At 36.8% G+C, this 18,057-nt stretch overlaps 2 protein-coding genes across 3 annotated transcripts in view; one reads left to right on the top strand and one right to left on the bottom strand.

Annotated features, from left to right (window-relative positions):
* LOC120776934 (glutamate decarboxylase) overlaps positions 1 to 5,067 on the bottom strand; it is a 63,085-nt gene extending 58,018 nt beyond the window's left edge. Inside the window, exon 1 of one of the 2 annotated variants that reach the window (XM_040108009.1) lies at positions 4,940 to 5,067. The gene's annotated coding sequence lies outside the window, so the exon portion shown is untranslated. Of the gene's footprint in view, positions 1 to 4,544; positions 4,884 to 4,939 lie in introns of those variants that run through there. The other variant, XM_040108010.1, reaches the window with a different exon arrangement.
* LOC120776935 lies at positions 1,764 to 18,057 on the top strand. The gene is made up of 4 exons (XM_040108012.1): positions 1,764 to 1,820; positions 11,959 to 12,348; positions 12,815 to 12,936; positions 16,476 to 18,057. The coding sequence occupies exons 2-4, from the start codon at positions 11,981 to 11,983 to the stop codon at positions 16,760 to 16,762; spliced, it is 777 nt and encodes a 258-aa protein (XP_039963946.1). The 5' UTR covers positions 1,764 to 1,820; positions 11,959 to 11,980; the 3' UTR covers positions 16,763 to 18,057.

Below are 18,057 nucleotides of genomic sequence, written 5' to 3'. Positions count from 1 at the left end.
AAACAGAGCTACTACTGCTAACAAATAGACATATACCCCTCGAAATAAGTATGAAAACGACTTCTGACTGTTCTGTTCGACTTAGAACAGAAAAAGTTGTAAGCTACCTAGCGTAAGACTATGCCCCAGACTAACCTTTGGGTAAAAATTAAGCACGCCGCAGGAAAGGCAACGGAAATCACCTCCCAATTTAGCAGATAAATGACCAACATAGGGAGCTCGGCTAAGGAAAGAGAAGACTCCTAATGTCGATGACAATCAGCGTCCTATAATACGGAGCTGAGATCTGGACAGATGTGCTTAAAAAGGAAAACCGGAGTAAGGTAGTGGTCAGAGTGTACCGCACCACAGGCGAACATTGTCAGGTGATTCAATATGGGTTATAAGCGGTAATGCCCCAATTAACTTTCTGGCATATTAAAGACAAAGCTTTGGGAGCTAAATGAAACATCCGTAAATAATAAGAGTGCAATAGAACAAATAACGAAAGATACAATAATAACATGGCAACGAAGATGGGAGAATGAGAGTCGTGTCAGATGGACTGCCAGACTAATAAAAGGCCGAAACTTATGGGCAAGCCGTAAATTCGGAAAAGTCGACTTTTACACAACTCATCTGTTATTCAGTCACGGATACTTCAAATAGTACTTCCACAGAATGAGAAAAGTCGAAGAGCCGTCAGGCCTATACTATGATGACACAGAAGACGACGCTGAACACACGTTCTTTAAATATGGCGGTGGCAACGAGAATGCACCGCCGTAGAAGATTGGGGGATTATTCACAAAATCGCAGCAATTATGCTACACAGCAAAAAGTGGGACCTGGGCGCAGGTGTGCAGATGTAAATTTCCCAATAAGAAAAAAGAAACGCCACCCTGACGTAATGCAAATGTGGTCCCAGGGTGGGCGACGGTTCCTTAAAGGGGGCGTTTTTATTGATCAGCAAGTAGCACATACCGTTGCCCCGACGAGAGCACTGAGTATGTGGAAGGCAGTTTCCACACGCTCACTCAGCTCATGAGAGTAGGCGTGTATGAAAAGGAAACGGAAAAGCTTGGATCGACTTCTAGCTCACCAACGAAGCAAGAGATGTATCATACTTTGAATAACTTCAAAAGATATGTAATATTACAGGATTATTATGTTATACCAGTAATCTATTACTTAAACGAACAGTGGGACAAGATATGGCCGAGATATGTGGATATATTTTAAGCCCCTCTCTCAAGACGTCTCAAAATTTATTACTAGGTCATACTCATACAGCTTGACATATCTTTGATGCACTGCGTGTGGTGAAAAATAAAGCCGTTAAGACTGTGCAGAAGTGTAGCGAACCGACTCATAAGACCGACGAACTTGTTAATTTGCTGCGTCATGCAAATAGCAGCTTCGTGTCCAATATGGCACATGCAAGATGAGCGAAAATTGCGAAAATCATGAAGCCACGTTTATCTAAAAGCAATAAAGTGCCAATGACTGAGAGCACACGTTCGGATAATCGAAAGATATAATTAGATCGTCCGATATGTCAATTACTTTGGGTGACGCATATATGTAATTAGCAAGTAATCACAGTTAATATGAATTTTGGCTAATTGATGATCTGTTAATAAAGTGGAATATATTCCGAAAACATTTATTCGTTTTCTATTGCTAAGCTTTCGCACTGATAAGTAATTTCCGCCAAGCAGCGGCGGTGATAAGCTGCTTAAATATCCACATCGAGCCAATAAACAAATCAGTCGAAAGTGCTAAATTTCGGAAAGCATTTCGTACGCACTGAATACGAGTAGCAAATACAGAAAATAAAGGTAGTAAAAGTATATTATTTGTATTGCATATAACTTTAATAATAATAACGCCAGCGATTGCGTGGATATGTGGATTTGTTGAAATTCAAATGTAAATGAAAATTTCGTTTAAATATGCTTGATCAAGCGGTGAATATTGTGAAAAAGTAATTTTTCAAATGAACAAGTAAGGAAAGGCTAAGTTCGAGTGCAACAGAAAATTGTATACTCTTGCATTTTGCAAGAATCAAGTCCCGGGAAATTCCTTCGGGCGGTGGCAAACTTTATTAATACAATACTTTACTTAAATATATTCCGAAAGAACTAAACTTAGTTTTATTGCTCGACTATTTTTTAGTTCGCATCAGCTAAAATTACAATAAAAACATCTTGAAATGACATATGTACATATGTGTGATATTTGATATTAACTCGACTGGAAAGAGAAAGAGTCAAGCGGAATTTAAAATTGTGCTATGGGAAGTAGGCGTGGTTGTTGTCCGACTGCGTCCATTTTGACACTGTGGCATGGGAATGTCACGTACTTGGTTGAAATCGGTCAGAGCTGGTTTGAGATATGTACACCTAAAAGTAGGCGGTGTCGTTTCCATCATCCAATTTTTAGCTCGACTCCTATTAAGTCTTCTCATACTATGTCTAATGTACATTTGTGTAAGGTTTTCATGCTAAAAAATGACTTTTTTTGCGAATTTATTTTTTTAATATGGATTAAGTAATTTTATTCGGAACTTTTGTACATTATTGAGCACACTTTTGGCAATTTTTATACCCTGAACAGGGTATATTAAGTTTGTCACGATGTTTGTAACACCCAGAAAGAATCGTCGGAGACCCTATAAAGTATATATATAAATGATCAGTATTTTGAGCTGAGTCGATTTAACCATGTCCGTCTGTCTGTCTGTCCGTCCGTCTGTATATACACGAACTAGTCCCTCAGTTTTTAAGACATCCTTTTGAAATTTTGCAAATGTCATTTTCTCTTACAGAAGCTGCTCATTTGTCGGAACCGCCGATATCGGACCACTATAACATATAGCTGCCAAATAAACTGAACGATCGGAATCAAGTTCTTGTAAGGAAAATTTTCACATTTGACAATGTATCTTCACCAAATTTAGTACAGATTATTTTCTAACATGCCACATACTAATGTAATCTCCGAAAAAATTGTTCAGATCGGATTACTATAGCATATATGTAGCTTCCATACAAACTGAACACATAGTTACTAAAAGAAATGCACCTGTGAAGGGTATATTAGCTTCGGTGCAGCCGAAGTTAACGTTTTTTCTTGTTTTACCTTAAAAATAATCGAGATTGATCCAGAGTTATATACATACATATGTATATTTATAAAAAGTGACAGTGGATTCCAGGATACTGTCTGTCCGTCAGCACGTGCGCGCCCTAACTGAAGTAAATATTGAGTTATCTGGACGGAGCTTGGTACATGTGGTAATTTGTGCTTTATATAGCATTTTTGAACCAAGTAGTATCTCTACAAGGACCAAGAAGAAAAATAACGCATCGTATCCCACTAAACTGAAAAGTTTATTTCTTAAGCGATTAGCTTAAATCAGCATCATCTAAATCAAATTTCGAATGGCAATGCTATGAGTGTCTTGAAGTCTGAATCGAAGGAGCCCCACTTGTATGGCTTTGTATTTATGTGTGGGCGACACGAGTAAACCCTAACATACTTATATCGTAATCTACCTTGAACATAAATAAGACGAGTAAAATGAGTATAACATCGAAATGGACACATATTTATGATCCCTTTAGTCATTATTGACATTTGGAACGGATATATAGAACACAAGTTACAGTTTCTTCCGACATTTTTTTTTTTAATATTTACTGTGGCTTCACTGCGTGCATTGGTATTGAACTTTTAAGGATGGGAAGGCTTTAATCTAATTGAAATCGGTATATACGAAAAAGTATCTGGAAATTGTAATTTAAATTTCCCGGGTAAATGATATTTCAAATGTTGGAAAAGGCTTACGGTGATTCTGTTTTATAAAAACGCAAGCCTACGAGAGGTACAAAACCTTCAAAGACGGTTAAGAGATTGTTGAAGACATGCCTCGCTCTGGACGACCATCGACTTCTTCAACTAATGAAGGATATGGTGCTTGAAAATCGTCAAGCAAGTGATAAAGAGATGGCACGAGAGCTCTACATCTCTCTCGAGTTCGTTCGAATGCTTCTGGTGGTTTTTTGGATATGAAACGGGTCTCGACTCGTCCTAATAAAGATGAAGTCGATTTATCCATGTCCGCCAATCTCGCTAGATGTAACATACGCAAAATTTGTATGGAACTGAAATTTTGCACACGTTGTTTTCTTCCAAAGAAAGTGCTCATTTATCGGAACCACCGATATTGGGCAACTATAAGAAATATAAACTGTTCGTTCAAAATCAAGTCCTTGTAAGGAAATTTTATTTTTTTACCAGATGTCTTAACGATATTTAGTATAAAGTATTGCACAATCAGATCGAACTACTATAACCTACAGCTATCATTCCAACTGACCGATCAAAATCAATATTAATATCTGTTTTCACTATTCAGTAATCTTAATTCGACTTCAAGGTTGTTTTTTCTAACTCTGAAAACAAACATTTTGCGCACATGTGTATATCTGTATATATGTATGTATGTATATGTTTACAGTTATTTGAGTATATGTTTATTATTCAGTTTGTTTGATTACCTTGATCTGTACTTAGATAGCGCAGATAGGCTTTGTATCCTAGATAAGCGAAAATATTTGCAACTCTGCGTTTCTACGCGTATCGACAACAACAACAACTACAAGTATGTAAGCAGTGTGCGCGTGTATGTATAGCAATCGATAACGGTATCAGTTATTATTTGTGATTTCAGTCAGTGATTGATGCACACTTTACGGTAATTAACACTGGATTTTCACGCACAAAAACAACAACAGTTTTGTTTACAACAAAACCAGTACACACAATGTATACATTTAGCAACAACAACAATTATTATATATTGTTATCAGCTATTAACAACAACAATGCAATATTTATCACAATCAATGCAATAATAACAACAACAGCACTAAGTCCATGCATATGCACTTACATATGCTTACTAGAAGACAGCAACAATGATTACACAACAAATTAGACGAAAAGCTTGCAAGCGACTGTTGTCTCGTGAGTCCTGCTGCTGCTGCTGCTCTTGCTGCCGTTGTAGCTCTTGGCTTAACGGATGTGGCAAATATGGCGCCAGCAACGCATCGCTCCTGGACTTATGTACCAACGGCCAGGCTGTTGGTGGTTTCGCCAACGCCACTTTGCAACGCTGCTGCCGCTGCTGCGGCGCCCACTTGCCATGCCCACCACAGCAGTTGGTATTTTTGTGCAGCAAAGTCATATACGGAATTTCGGCAAAATTGGTGGAGGGGTTCTGCCTGTAGTATATATGAGTAAGGTATGAAGTACATTGTTTAAGGTATTTGTGTAGTTGGTGTAGTGTTAGTGCTAAAGCCAAACACTTTCGCTATATACAGTTATGTTAAGCATGGAATGGCTAATTCGCGCAGTCGAAGGTACAGTGATCAAGGCTTTACTAATAGCTTTCATAGTAAGGCCTTGTATTATAAAAATACTTACTTTTCATCATAACATGATGAATTTTTGGTGAAGAAACTGTCTTTAGTAAAAGAGAGAATAGAATCTTTCGCAAAGTTAAATTTTACGTTTTGACAATGCCATGATACCTAGAAATCCTTATCCATTTCCACTACTACTCCCACTACTTCACTTAGTTAGATGAAAGTATTACAACCAAGGTGTTTTCGTTTTAACCTCTTTAGGCTAGGGCAATTATTTGTTTGGAAAATTGCCAATTAAAGACCTCTCGACTAGAGAAAACAAACTTTGCTGAGAGAGCAGAGCTGGTTAGACCAATTTATTTACAGAGAAAGATCTGTAAATAAAGATCAAGTCGTTGTTGTTGTAGCGGCAGAGTTGACAGTCCTTGAGCGGATAAAAAATCCGGGTCCTTTCCGATTACGTAGACCCGACTGTCGTGGAAACGGTTCTTGTGACTTCGCAAGTAATGGTAGATCACTAGGCGAAACACAAAAGGTATCGACTGTAAATCTCATAAATCGGTAAAAGTTGATGGTATTTGATACGTGGTGAGATAGAAAGATGAGACCTCATACTAGAAACTTCTCAGACAGTTCTGTCATTACTTGTTCGAGCACGCATCAAAGAAAGGCACCAGCAAAGAGCAAATATGAAATCTTTTATGTTTTTTTTTTAAAGGTGAAAACACAAGCTAGGTAGGTGAAAATGTGAAGAGTGTTTATTAATCTGTAGCACTAAACACTGGCATTGGCAGTGAATTATCTACGAAAAAAGAAAGCAATTTCCGAGAAGCGGTCAGATTTGGCTAATAGGAAAGGAAAGTTACTCGCCTCAAGTTGCGGGTGCGTGGTTGGGATGTTCTTATGCATTAATAGTATAATTTAAAACTGACATCAATTGATTGCCATCTGTTGCTGTATACGGTGAATGATTTTGTTGATTAAAAATTTGCCTCAAGTGTAGCTTAGAAAAATCGACTGTGGTATGTTTTAGGGAAAACTTTCTATATCACAAGTGTAAAAGTTTACAAAATCAGACTCCAATGATGCCTACTCTCAACAAAAAAAAAATATATTGAATATCACGAAGCCATTTGCCTACAGTATAAATGCATATATATTGAAATTAAACTTATAATTAACAATATTCTTGAGCAGCTTCTTGAAGAGAAAATGACGCTCGCAAAATTTCAAAACGATAACTTAAAACTGAGGGACTAGTTCGTATATATACAGACAGACAGACAGACGGACAGACAGACGGACATGGCTAAATCAACTCAGCTCGACATACTGATCATTTATATATATACTTTATAGGGTCTCCGACGCTTCCTTCTGGGCGTTACAAACTTCCTGACAAACTTAATATACCCTGTTCAGGGTATAATAAATACTGATGACATACGTACATTCAATAAATACTGGCCATCAATAAACCTGTCAGTCGTATACGAACAAACAACTAAAAATAGTTTAGCACCAACTGTTACATATTTGGGCATTGCCTTACATCGTAAATATATCCAATATTTTGAGATTAATCCACTGTACCGCATGTGGATATAAAGTGCAGTTGCTGTATATATATTTATATGTATATATGTATATATATTACCGAATTTATATATTTTTATTAGTATATAAACACATGAGATATACGAGCCTTACGAGTATTCCCTGTATGTGTCAAAGTGTGGTAGGGCCTTGTGTATGGATTTTCCGTGCTGACGTTGGCACTTTGTGCTAGATTTAGAGCTTGTCCTTAAGCAGTCGCTGGAATGAGGTATCCCACCAAGCTTTCTTACTTTCACGTACATACTATGTATTCTTCTTCAAATATATGTTAGTACATGTGTAGTCGGGTACACATTAGGTTCTTTATGGGTATTTCGTGGGTGATGACGCTCGCATGTGTTTACTAAATAAATATTTCTAATGGACCTAAAGGCCTCCTGACGCAAGTTTTAAAATTGAAATTTAATTATGTTGTCGCCTATATTCTGTTGTTTATACCATAAAGAACGTAGAAATTGCGTTAGGATCAGGTAATATTGTTTATTTTTGTTCGAAATTGACTTAACCTCTCACATATTGATTTGATTGATATAATATGACCTATATATGGAAATTTATTAAACAAAAGAAGTGGAAGTTTGCGATTTTTACAGCTTTTCAGCTCAATATTATTTTATATTTGTTAATTCGTTTAAGGATCGAATAATATTTAAAAAAATTTCAGAATATGCTTAATTTTCTAAGTTGCAAGACGGTCTAGAACTATTTTAGCAGACTATTTGTAGTAGGAAACTGTTTAATGTAATGAAATTGGCCGATTAATTACCAATTCCACACAATTTTTTAATAATTAAAACTGGTTCGAAATAATTGTTGATTTTCCCAGAATGTTACTTTGCAGGTTAATTATCTGGTATGTTTACCTTTGATTAAAGGTTAGGTTAAGTTAGGTTAATCTGGTAGGCCAATAAGCCACTCATAAACCAGTTTGGTCCTTTGCGATACCAGATGGAGTTCAGTTACTAGGTCCATGAGAAGTAGTCATCGTTTAGGATGCCTGCGCTTGACGCGAGTTTTCACAGACTCTATGGCCTCACTATCGATATCTCCTTCAGTGTATCATACTGTGGGGTTCCCAGATGCTTACAGCGTATTCTTGCCAATGCGGAACAGGTACGCAAGAGATGCTCCATTGTTTCCCTGGTGCCCTGTTCTAGGCATTTTCTGCAGTCGTCTGGTTCTGTCAGCCGCATCCTGCGGGCGTGTGTCGCCACCAGACTGTGACCAGTTAGTATACCGATCATGTTCCCATAGTATTTTCTATTGAATGCCATTAAGAATTTGGTGTACTTCTAATATACTATTTTGCACATGACTTTTGCTGTTTTGCACGCAGGTAGCTCGCTTCATTGGGTTTTGATTATCTTTACCAAGCTTTTGTCAAAATCGTTGTCCCAATGTTGATCACGTTCTTCGATGTTAGCCGAACACTTGGAAATCTCGTCCATTATTTCATTGCCTTCGATACCGTTGTAACCTGGCAGCCAGTAAAAGTGAAGTTGCTTGCTTCTGACAACACTTTCCACGGCTGCCCTGCTTTGCAAGACATCTGTCCGTTATGCGATACGAGGTTTTTGCCTTGATTGCTGCTTGGCTGTCCATGTACATGTTGACTATGAATTTGTCTGCAGGTGCAATAGAGGCCAACTTGGCGGCTTCCGCTATAGTAAAGACCTCTGCTTGAAATATCCTGCAGTGGTCCGGCAACTTAAAAGGTTACCTTAAGCCTAACTCTGGACAATATATTCACGCATCAACTCCATCGTACATTTTGACTCATAACACACCTTTATGCCATCTTTTAGATCTTCCACGCTCTATTCTAGACCAAAATGATTTTGCCGTCGCACAGGAGTGGATTCTCGTCCACCCCTTGCTAAGCTCACGTGATATCTATTGTTTCAATGCTAGAACGCGCGATGCCAATGGAGATCCAACTCGGTCGTAATCCGATGTGTGCGACGCAAGGAACCCCCTCTGGCTAGCTCATCGGCTTTGCAGTTGTCCGCGATTCCGCTATGACCTGGCACCCAAACGAGTCGAATGATGAAGTGGCTTGATGGTATTACCAGTGAATAAAGCCACTACTTGACTAGCTTTGGATGCACGGTTAGCGAGCTTAGCGCTAAGTGCGCGAGCTCAAGCCAGTATTGCCACCTTGCTGTCGGAGTGAATACTTACCTCCCTCAAAGAGTTTGCACTCCATAGCAGTGCGTCGATTGTCACCTTAATTTATTGAGCGAGTTAATATCTACTCCTACCAAATTGGTGTGTCCGTAGAAGGTATGACAACCAAGATGCTTCAATCTTAGTCTCGGGAAAACTGAAGAGTGAAGGAGAAAGTGTCTCCTTGTAGCTTTGACAAGTTGCGTCCTCCAAAGCCTTTAGCTTCTTCGCGTGAGTGCTTATGGAACAGTTTTCAGTTAGAACACCCATCATTGCGGTCATGTGAACCTTGCTAAGAGCTAGTGGTTACATAGATATTTTACGTTCCATTCTGAGCCAGAAGGTTTTCACAACGCCACAAGTGCTGGTTGCTAACCAACGCTTATTGTGCTCGCGCGAAGCCCTTAGATCCAGCGCCTGAGTGCACGATCATCTCTCCTGATTGGATTTGGATTAAACGCTCTGGGTTCGTTCGGGAAAAAAATAGAATTTTTATAGATGGTATGTTTTAAAAAATCTATAAAAATTGCATACAGCCTTACATAAAAAGCCGAATATCTCGAGACGTATTAATGATAGCGATTTTGACCTCAAACCTTTTATGTAGCAAATAACATTTCCTACAAGTTTGTCATGAACATTTTTTCTATAGCTCTTGTCATTTACGAGTTATATACAAAAAATGCGAATTTCGTGGAAAAACCAGGTTTAGAGCCCCGTACTACCACACCGGTTTGTTGCACTGGGCACTTTTGTAGAGTGAACAATTCTGAGGAATATGCGTCTAAAGTCAAAGCGATGCCATAAAATACCTCTGATCTGTAGGAATTTAAAGATAAAAAATCACGATTGTAGTGTATTTTCTATAGAAAAGTTTTACATGCCTTGGTCCATTTCTTAAGGGGCTATACCAGTGTGACGCATGAAAAATTAGCCGATTTTTGTGAATTTTTTTAAAAGAAAGTACTAAATGGAAGGTTTCGACGTTCTATTGAAGTAATAAAGTATTTTTTTAGCTATATTAAACATTTTTTTGTTTTACAAAAATATTGGAAAATAACAGAGTAATGTGCTGTCTGCGGAAATGCTGAAAAAAAGTGCCTCAACTGCTGGCATGATTCCGGTCGAATGAGTAGCTGAAACAAAAAAATTCAAAATGTTTATTAAACTTAAATATATTTCCTATACAATGGACTACGATTTTTGAAAAATATCAAAAATTAAGAAAATTGCGTAATTTTGAAAAAAAAAATCGTTTTTTTACGAAAAAAATTGCCTTTTTTTTTAATGCCAAAATGACAATATTCAACCAATCAAAAAGATCGTAGTACATTATATAACAAATATATTCAACTATACCCAGTTTTAATTTGAAGTCAATCGGACAATTTCTCGTTGAGTTACGATGTCAGCAAATTTGAAAAATGTCCTGTGTAGAACGCTGCCATTCAAAAACTATCCAAGATACGACCTTTCCGATTTCACAGGATATTTTTGAATATATAAACTATCGAAAAAGCAAAAAAAAAAATATATTTTTTTTTGAAAGTGTCGCACTGGTATAGCTCTTTAATGTTTATATTAACGGCTAAAATTTTCAGGGAATTTTTTTTAGGGTATTTCCAAGGAAATTTCGTAACGGTACTGGAAAAAATTAATAGTTGTAATCTTTGAAAACAAAGTGTTGGTCCAGGTGATTTCAATGAAATGAGAGGAAAACTCAGAAACCGAATCAATAATATTCGGCTTCTCTGGAATTTCCTTGCATTTAAAACTTTAAAGTGTCAAAATACTGAATATTTGGAAATATCGATCGTTTTTAGGCATAAAATACAACTTTATGTAAACAATCTCATTTAAATGCATAAATATAACTGTATATATATATAAAATTTTTCCTTATATATTGAAAAGTTCCCGCTGAATAAGGATACAGTACTGAACGTCCACGTACATAATGCCATTAGTCGGCAACCCAAATCGCCGCCCGTCTACCCTTCAGGTACTACTACTTACGTGCAAAAAATAATACAAAATATACGATAAATCGTTGCCCACACAAAGTGTTGCAATGTTGCGCAACAGCAGCGCCGCACAATGGCGTCAATTGGTTGGCGCAGCACAAAAGCAACAAAGGCGGCAGCGCCATCATTTGCATGCAACATCGCTCAATAATTGCATTTGAACGCCAATTACGCACAAAAACACATAGCTAGTTTGCCGTACGTGTTATACATACACATATACATACATAAATATTCACCTATATATGTATATATGTATGTGCGCTCCCGTTTTCTGCTGCAGCGCCTTTATTATGAGTATATTTTGCTTGCATTGTTAGAAACACACACACAAAATTACAAAAAATTACATATACACACATACCCATATACATACATATACATACATATATGTGAAACCACACATGCAACTACTGTAGCCTGCAGCCAATGTTGCTCATACCACCCGCCTTACAAAATTTGCTGTTTGCAGCACTTACGACACACACACACATACATACACACAGATATACATGCATACGAATATACATAGCTGCGTTTGCACCTCACTTCCGCATTCGCTGACAGCCATATTGCTCCCGAAGGTGCCACTTTACCGCCAACAACTCGCACTTCACACTGCCACATGAGTCGCAACGCCCACATTGCGGTGGCGCCACACACAGCGTACCCACTACCTCTCACATATGTATATGTATGTTTGCCAGTTAATTTATCAACGCTACTTTGCCCCACAGCTCGTTTGTATAAAGAAAAAATATGGCGCTAACTCTTTTCCGCACGCTGCTATTGGTTGTTGCCACAATCGGTTTGGCGCAGGCGCGTCATGTGCCTGCCAAAACGGTGGTAAATTACGTTGTGACGTCATCACTGCCCACAATAGGGGTTGCACGCAAAGCAAGCAGCTACCAAAATGACAACAACTACAAAAACAAAAGCCGCAACATTAACAACAACAATGTAACTAGCATCCTTGACGCTGGCAAGCAGCACGCAAACGCTGAGTATCAAAGCCAAAGAGCGTTGAGCCTCGAGGACAACGGCAACGGCGACGCTTTCACTGTCAACATCAGCACGCCGAAGAGTGTAGTTCAGGATTGGAGTTCGGTGTGTCAGCAGCTCTGCGGGTAAGTCAACTGTTGCAAGCTGCAATAACTTTGAGCAAAAGTGGAAAAGGAACTATTTTTTTCGCATAAAATTGAAGCAAAAAGAAGTTGTGTGTTGGTGTTGTTTAAGTGCGTATATACAAATGTGAGTGTATATATGTTAAATATGTGAGTGTGTATATGTATATTTGTCTGTGTATATCAAAAAAAAAAAATAAACTCAGCTCAAACTTATGTCATAATTCAATTAGCCGACAGCAAAAGTTTTGTGGCAAGTGATAAGATCTTCATTAAGGTCAAAAGTGGATTAATGCAAAGCGTGTTGTGAAAGCAGCTTAAAATGTGTTGTTGTGTTGAAATTTAAGCGAATTTTCGGGTTTTATAATTTGTGTGCTTAAACCAAAGTTTTAATGCATTTTAATGTAGATTTTAGAACAAGCGCAGATATTTGCTAACGCTTAGCCTTACTTTACTTTGATAATTGCAGAGCTGGCCTAGGCGGGCCGCCATGTCTTGCCTACTGTCACAGCACTGACAAGCCGTCGCTTCCATCATACTTTGCAGACAACAAAAATGAGATTTGCAAGGACCTCTGCAAGCTACAGCTCGGTAAGTTCGATATAAGTAAGAAAAAATTTTAAATTCGGCTGCACCGAAGCTAGAATAGTTTTCATAGACACAAAAGTTTATATTTACAAAAACTTTGTTTGGTAAGTTTGCTTGGCAGCTCTATGCTATATGCTCTTCTATCTCGTCAATTCTGGCAAGTGAGCAGCTTCTTATGCAGCTTGATATCTGGAAAACTGAGAGACTAATTTGAGCTTATACAGATAGATGGACATGACTAAATCGATTATATACAGAAATTTATGGTCTCTGATGTCTTGGGTGTTAAAAACTTCTTAGAAAACTTAATATAGCCTAGTTAGGCTTCAAATGTTTTAGAGATTATATGTGTGGTATATTAGTCCAAACTTAAGTTTTATGCTCAAACTCGGTAACAGCACACGAAAAATGAAAAATTCGATTTGTAAAGAGCAACTATCACGCCTTTGAGCATTTTTCAAGTAATCAAACAATTTTTGATGATACTTTGAAATTTCATATTTGCTGCAAATTGCTTGGAATTCCATTAGATACTCCTAAACTTATAATTTTTTTTAAAATAGCAACAAGCAATTTCTTTTAAAAAGCTAAAAAAGATAAAAGAGATTACCCAAACATATGCTTCATAAATTTTGGTTACATAACACACATAATCATTATGACTCTAAGGAACAGGGGTATATAATAATGAGTTTAAACTATTATGTGATTGTGTGATGTGAAAAGTGATTGAGCAATCATTATCTTGTACTAATTCTAAATGAATGATAGGATGATCATATATGCTTTGATATCAGGTTAAGTTAGTGTTAAATGTTTTCCAAGTTGTTTTTTATGCTAAACAGTGATATTAAGTTAGCCACAGAGTATTTAAAACCAAGAAGGAAACGTCGGAAACGCTATAAAATAAATATATAAATTATCAGCATGACGAGCTGGACGTTTGACTGTCTATCGGACTACTATACTACTATGGTATAGCATATAGCTGCCGTACAAACTGAACGATCGGTATTTGTGCAACCGAAGTTAAAGCTTTTTTTGTTTTTTGTTTTCACCTACATCCATTGAAGTATCAATTTTTCCAAAAACAAGGGCCAATATAAATGAGCTCTGCTTTCAATTTAAACCTTTCCCAGATAATTCCTTTCTTTCCCATACATTTTAAATGGAAATTTTGGTATTTTTCTCCAAATCTGCAAATAAAAATAATGACATTCATATACAAAAATTTTCGTTCTACAAAAAAGATCTAAATAAATTTTATCATAAAATATTACTTTAAAAGTTATACGTCAAATGTACTGAGCACTCCTTCATATCATGTCGAATAAGTAGCATAGACCAATATATAAATCACTGGTTTATTTTCTAGTTCCTTTTATGCAGAGCACAAAATTTTTTATTATTATATAGTCTTTTCAAAGTAGTGAATTTACTTGCTTAATGCAAAATATCAAAAAATCTCATGTCATATATATGACAAAAAATATGATTTAAGCAAGGTTTAAGAGCATTGGGATCCTTTTTAGAACCAAAACTGTTCTCAGTCTTTCAGTTTTCGTTTGCAAAAAGGAAATCATCCCTTCTCAAGTGATAGATATGTATCCAAAAAAAATTATCAAAAAGATGGGAATCAGTTAGTGTGTTAGATATTTTCTTTTTGTTGTTATCATAGCGTGCCAATGAGTTCCGTTTTGAGGAATGTAGACGAGCTAGTAGTACTTGCCCGAATAAAAAACCGGATTTGTTTCGATTACATAGACGGACGCGGGTGCACATCTGTATTTGTTTTCACGGATACAGTTCATCCGAACTACGATGACTATCAATCCATTACTACTACATAAGTGTGGGCCTTCAATGTAGCGAGATCAGAAAAAGTTATAATGAATACCAGCTATTAACTAACTACATATCTAGTTTATACTTACATAGGTACGAACATAGACTTCAATATATGTGACCTGGTCTACGGAAAGGGGGCTTAGGTGTCAAAAAAAAGAGAACCGTAGACCAGGTTACATGTACGTATGTATGTAACTCATTATTGTAATCCCAAAAAATATAAGAAAAAATGAATGGCTGGTTACGGCATCTTAATTGAAGTGATTTTCAGTACTGTAATGTGGCGGTATTACACCGATTTTTAAAGTTAAAAGTGAGTTAACGGAAGATGACCCATCTTTGTCGTGACGATTTCTTCTTTGTGCCCTTTTTTGTTGAGGTCTGAGAAGAGAAAAGTTCATGGGTGCCAGGTCCGGTGAATATCGTGGACACCATAATGGTTGAAATTTATTTAGAACAGGTTCCTTTGGTATCTTTTGAGTGCCAGCAATTAGATTTTCCTATTTTTATGCTCATCCATTTTTATTTGTGCATTTTTCACAACTTCGTCCGTAACCGCTTTCCTTGTTTATATTACACCAAAAATATTAATAAAAAATAGATTAATCAAATCTAGCGTTTTCTCAAAAAAACACTTAAAAATACTACAATTTTCAACCGATCTATCGAACATTAAAAGGTGTCTACAGTTCTAAAGCACTTTTGCCACTCTGATTGAGGTATCTCCAAAACATGCGTTCTGAATGCATCAACGGTCTTATCAGGTGTCGAAAAACGTTGGTATTTTAGTTTACGTTTTCTTTGCGGGAATAAAAAAGTCATTCGCCGCAAAGTCAGGACTATACGGTGAATGGCACTTCAAATCGACGTTTTAAGTGCTCAAAAATGCAGTTGTTTCAGTCGCTTTGTGAAAGCTCGCACTGTCGATCATGGACCTTCTCCAAGTTCGTCTTGGAGTGATCTCCAACCTCGATTGAATTCATCATAGCAACACTGGTCTTTGATGAAGCCAAAAATTTAACTAAGTTCATCGACGCACTGACGCTGAGATAATTTACGTCGAAAGTTGTAAAAAATAATCGGCGAAAATGTTCCCAATTTAATTCCATTTTTTTACCGAGATGTTTATTTTAAACGTTCTATTGTTAAAACGTTCTATTAAAAATGTCAAACTTTACGGTGAAGTTGTGAGTTGCCACTTCCACAGTATAAATGCGGACTTAGCGTACCAATGTTGTTGAACTCAAGTCGAAGCGGCTCTTTGTTTAGAACTTCGGTAGACGCCAACATCAAATCTTAATATTAAGTAGGATCGGAATGAACAGCGATAACGATGCATCTAAAACGCATAAATTTTCGTAACATGCTTTCGGAATACTTCCCAAAATAAAACTGAAATATAATGATTTCATTCTCCTTTCGATAAGAGCAAATACGCAACCATATATTTTTTTGGAATCAATTAGTCAGTTTTTTAGTATGCTTAAGTTTAATAGTTCTTCCTCACATAACAATATTTTCAACAATAGACCTCATGTCTACTTTAAAAAATCTTTCACAGAAAAATTTCCTCAAAAAACTTAACATTCTATAACTTTCTCCATATAATCAAAACCCGAACTTCTTGCCACTTTATCTATTAATAAAAAACTTTCTCTTTTTCTTTCTCTCTCCGCCAAATCCCTACCGTATAGGTGATGTTAGTTGCGACTGTCAGCCCGAAGAAGTAGCTTCGATTACCTTCTCCAACATGACATGCCAGTATGAATTACGTAATATGGCGTGTGGCAGCTTCTGTGAGCATGGCGGTACAACGCTGATCGGCTGTAGCAGCTGCCAGCTGGAGGTCGATAAGACCAATTTATCAAATAGATCGTCAGATGAGAGCACCACACCAGACTGGAAGGAGCTGTGCGTCTCTTTGTGCAAAACCGGCGATGGCGGGTCACTCTGCAATTGTGATTTGGCGCCGTTTTTTTAGAAGTCTAGCAGAGCAGCGAAACGCTATGCCAACCACAAGGTCCACACACATGCAAACAAATTGAAATTGAAATGTGGACAGACACAGGTGACAGCTGATGACAGAAGTTGACAGTTGAAGACAGTGTGTCGATGTTGTGCGAAATTGATGGCTGGTTATTACTACTCTGCGCGGTCTCTAAGGTTTAAAATTTATTTTTGACGACGACAAAAACACCAACAACTTATTGTTGTTGGTAGTTCGTTATTGTTTATGACACACAATATACATACATATATTTTCGTACAGACGTTTAAAGTATATAGTTAATTATGCAACACACATACATATGTAAGCACAATGTATTTATGTAAATGATTTGTGAAAATTTTAACTTCAAAACTAAATCGGATTTGTATGCTCCAAATAAGAAAGTTTTTCGCAAAAGATTTGAGTTTTTATTACACCGTTATTTGTTTGTGTTGTTGTTGATTGTTGTTGATTGTGGTTGGTTTTTGTTGAATTTTGTTTGTTGTTTTTGTTATAGCGGCTTATGCGCTCAAATTAGTCACACAAGATGGCGGCATGGCACTGCAAGGCGAAGGAGAACTACGAAGCGTGCAAAAAAATAAAGAAAATTAAAACAAAAATCCAAAAAAAAAATTAAAAAAAAATACTCAATCCCTATGCGAATCAATTAATTTGTAATTAATTTGAATTATAGTTAATGAAAAATTTACCGTTAAACTAACGTAAACAAAAATTCACAACTACAAATACAATTATAGGCATAAAGCGACACGAAACTGGAAGAAAACGAGATTGTAAGACAATTGCATATAAAGATATATATATAGATATATAGTTATATAGCTATCAAGGTGATGTAGGCCAATATATACATACATATAGACATATATACACACACATCTGCATACATACTATCTATACATAATGTATAATCTCTTATGCACTAATTCATAGCTCATAATCACATGCATTTGTATGTATTTATGTACCGTTATCTATAATAATCTTAACGGTTTTCTGTTTCACAGTTATTGTTGCACAATTTTCTTAAGGAAAAAGTGAATGCAAAATAAGAACAACAAAATCACCAAAGGGCTTCCAGGATGCCAGCATGGCGGCGTGTGGTTTGCCGCAAGCGGTGGCGGACGCACAAATGCCAGCTGGCATACAAATCTCAGAGTGTAGACTAATTGTAGGTTAAAAAGAAAAACAAAACACAAAATGTTAAATAATTAAATGCGTTAATATGAAATATTGTGCAACATTTCGAGTTAGAGGCTGGTTTT

Source organism: Bactrocera tryoni, chromosome 5 (genome assembly GCF_016617805.1).
Source record: "Bactrocera tryoni isolate S06 chromosome 5, CSIRO_BtryS06_freeze2, whole genome shotgun sequence".
In the NCBI taxonomy this organism is placed as follows: Eukaryota; Metazoa; Arthropoda; class Insecta; order Diptera; family Tephritidae; genus Bactrocera; species Bactrocera tryoni.
This window is presented reverse-complemented; position numbering and strand designations above follow the sequence as displayed.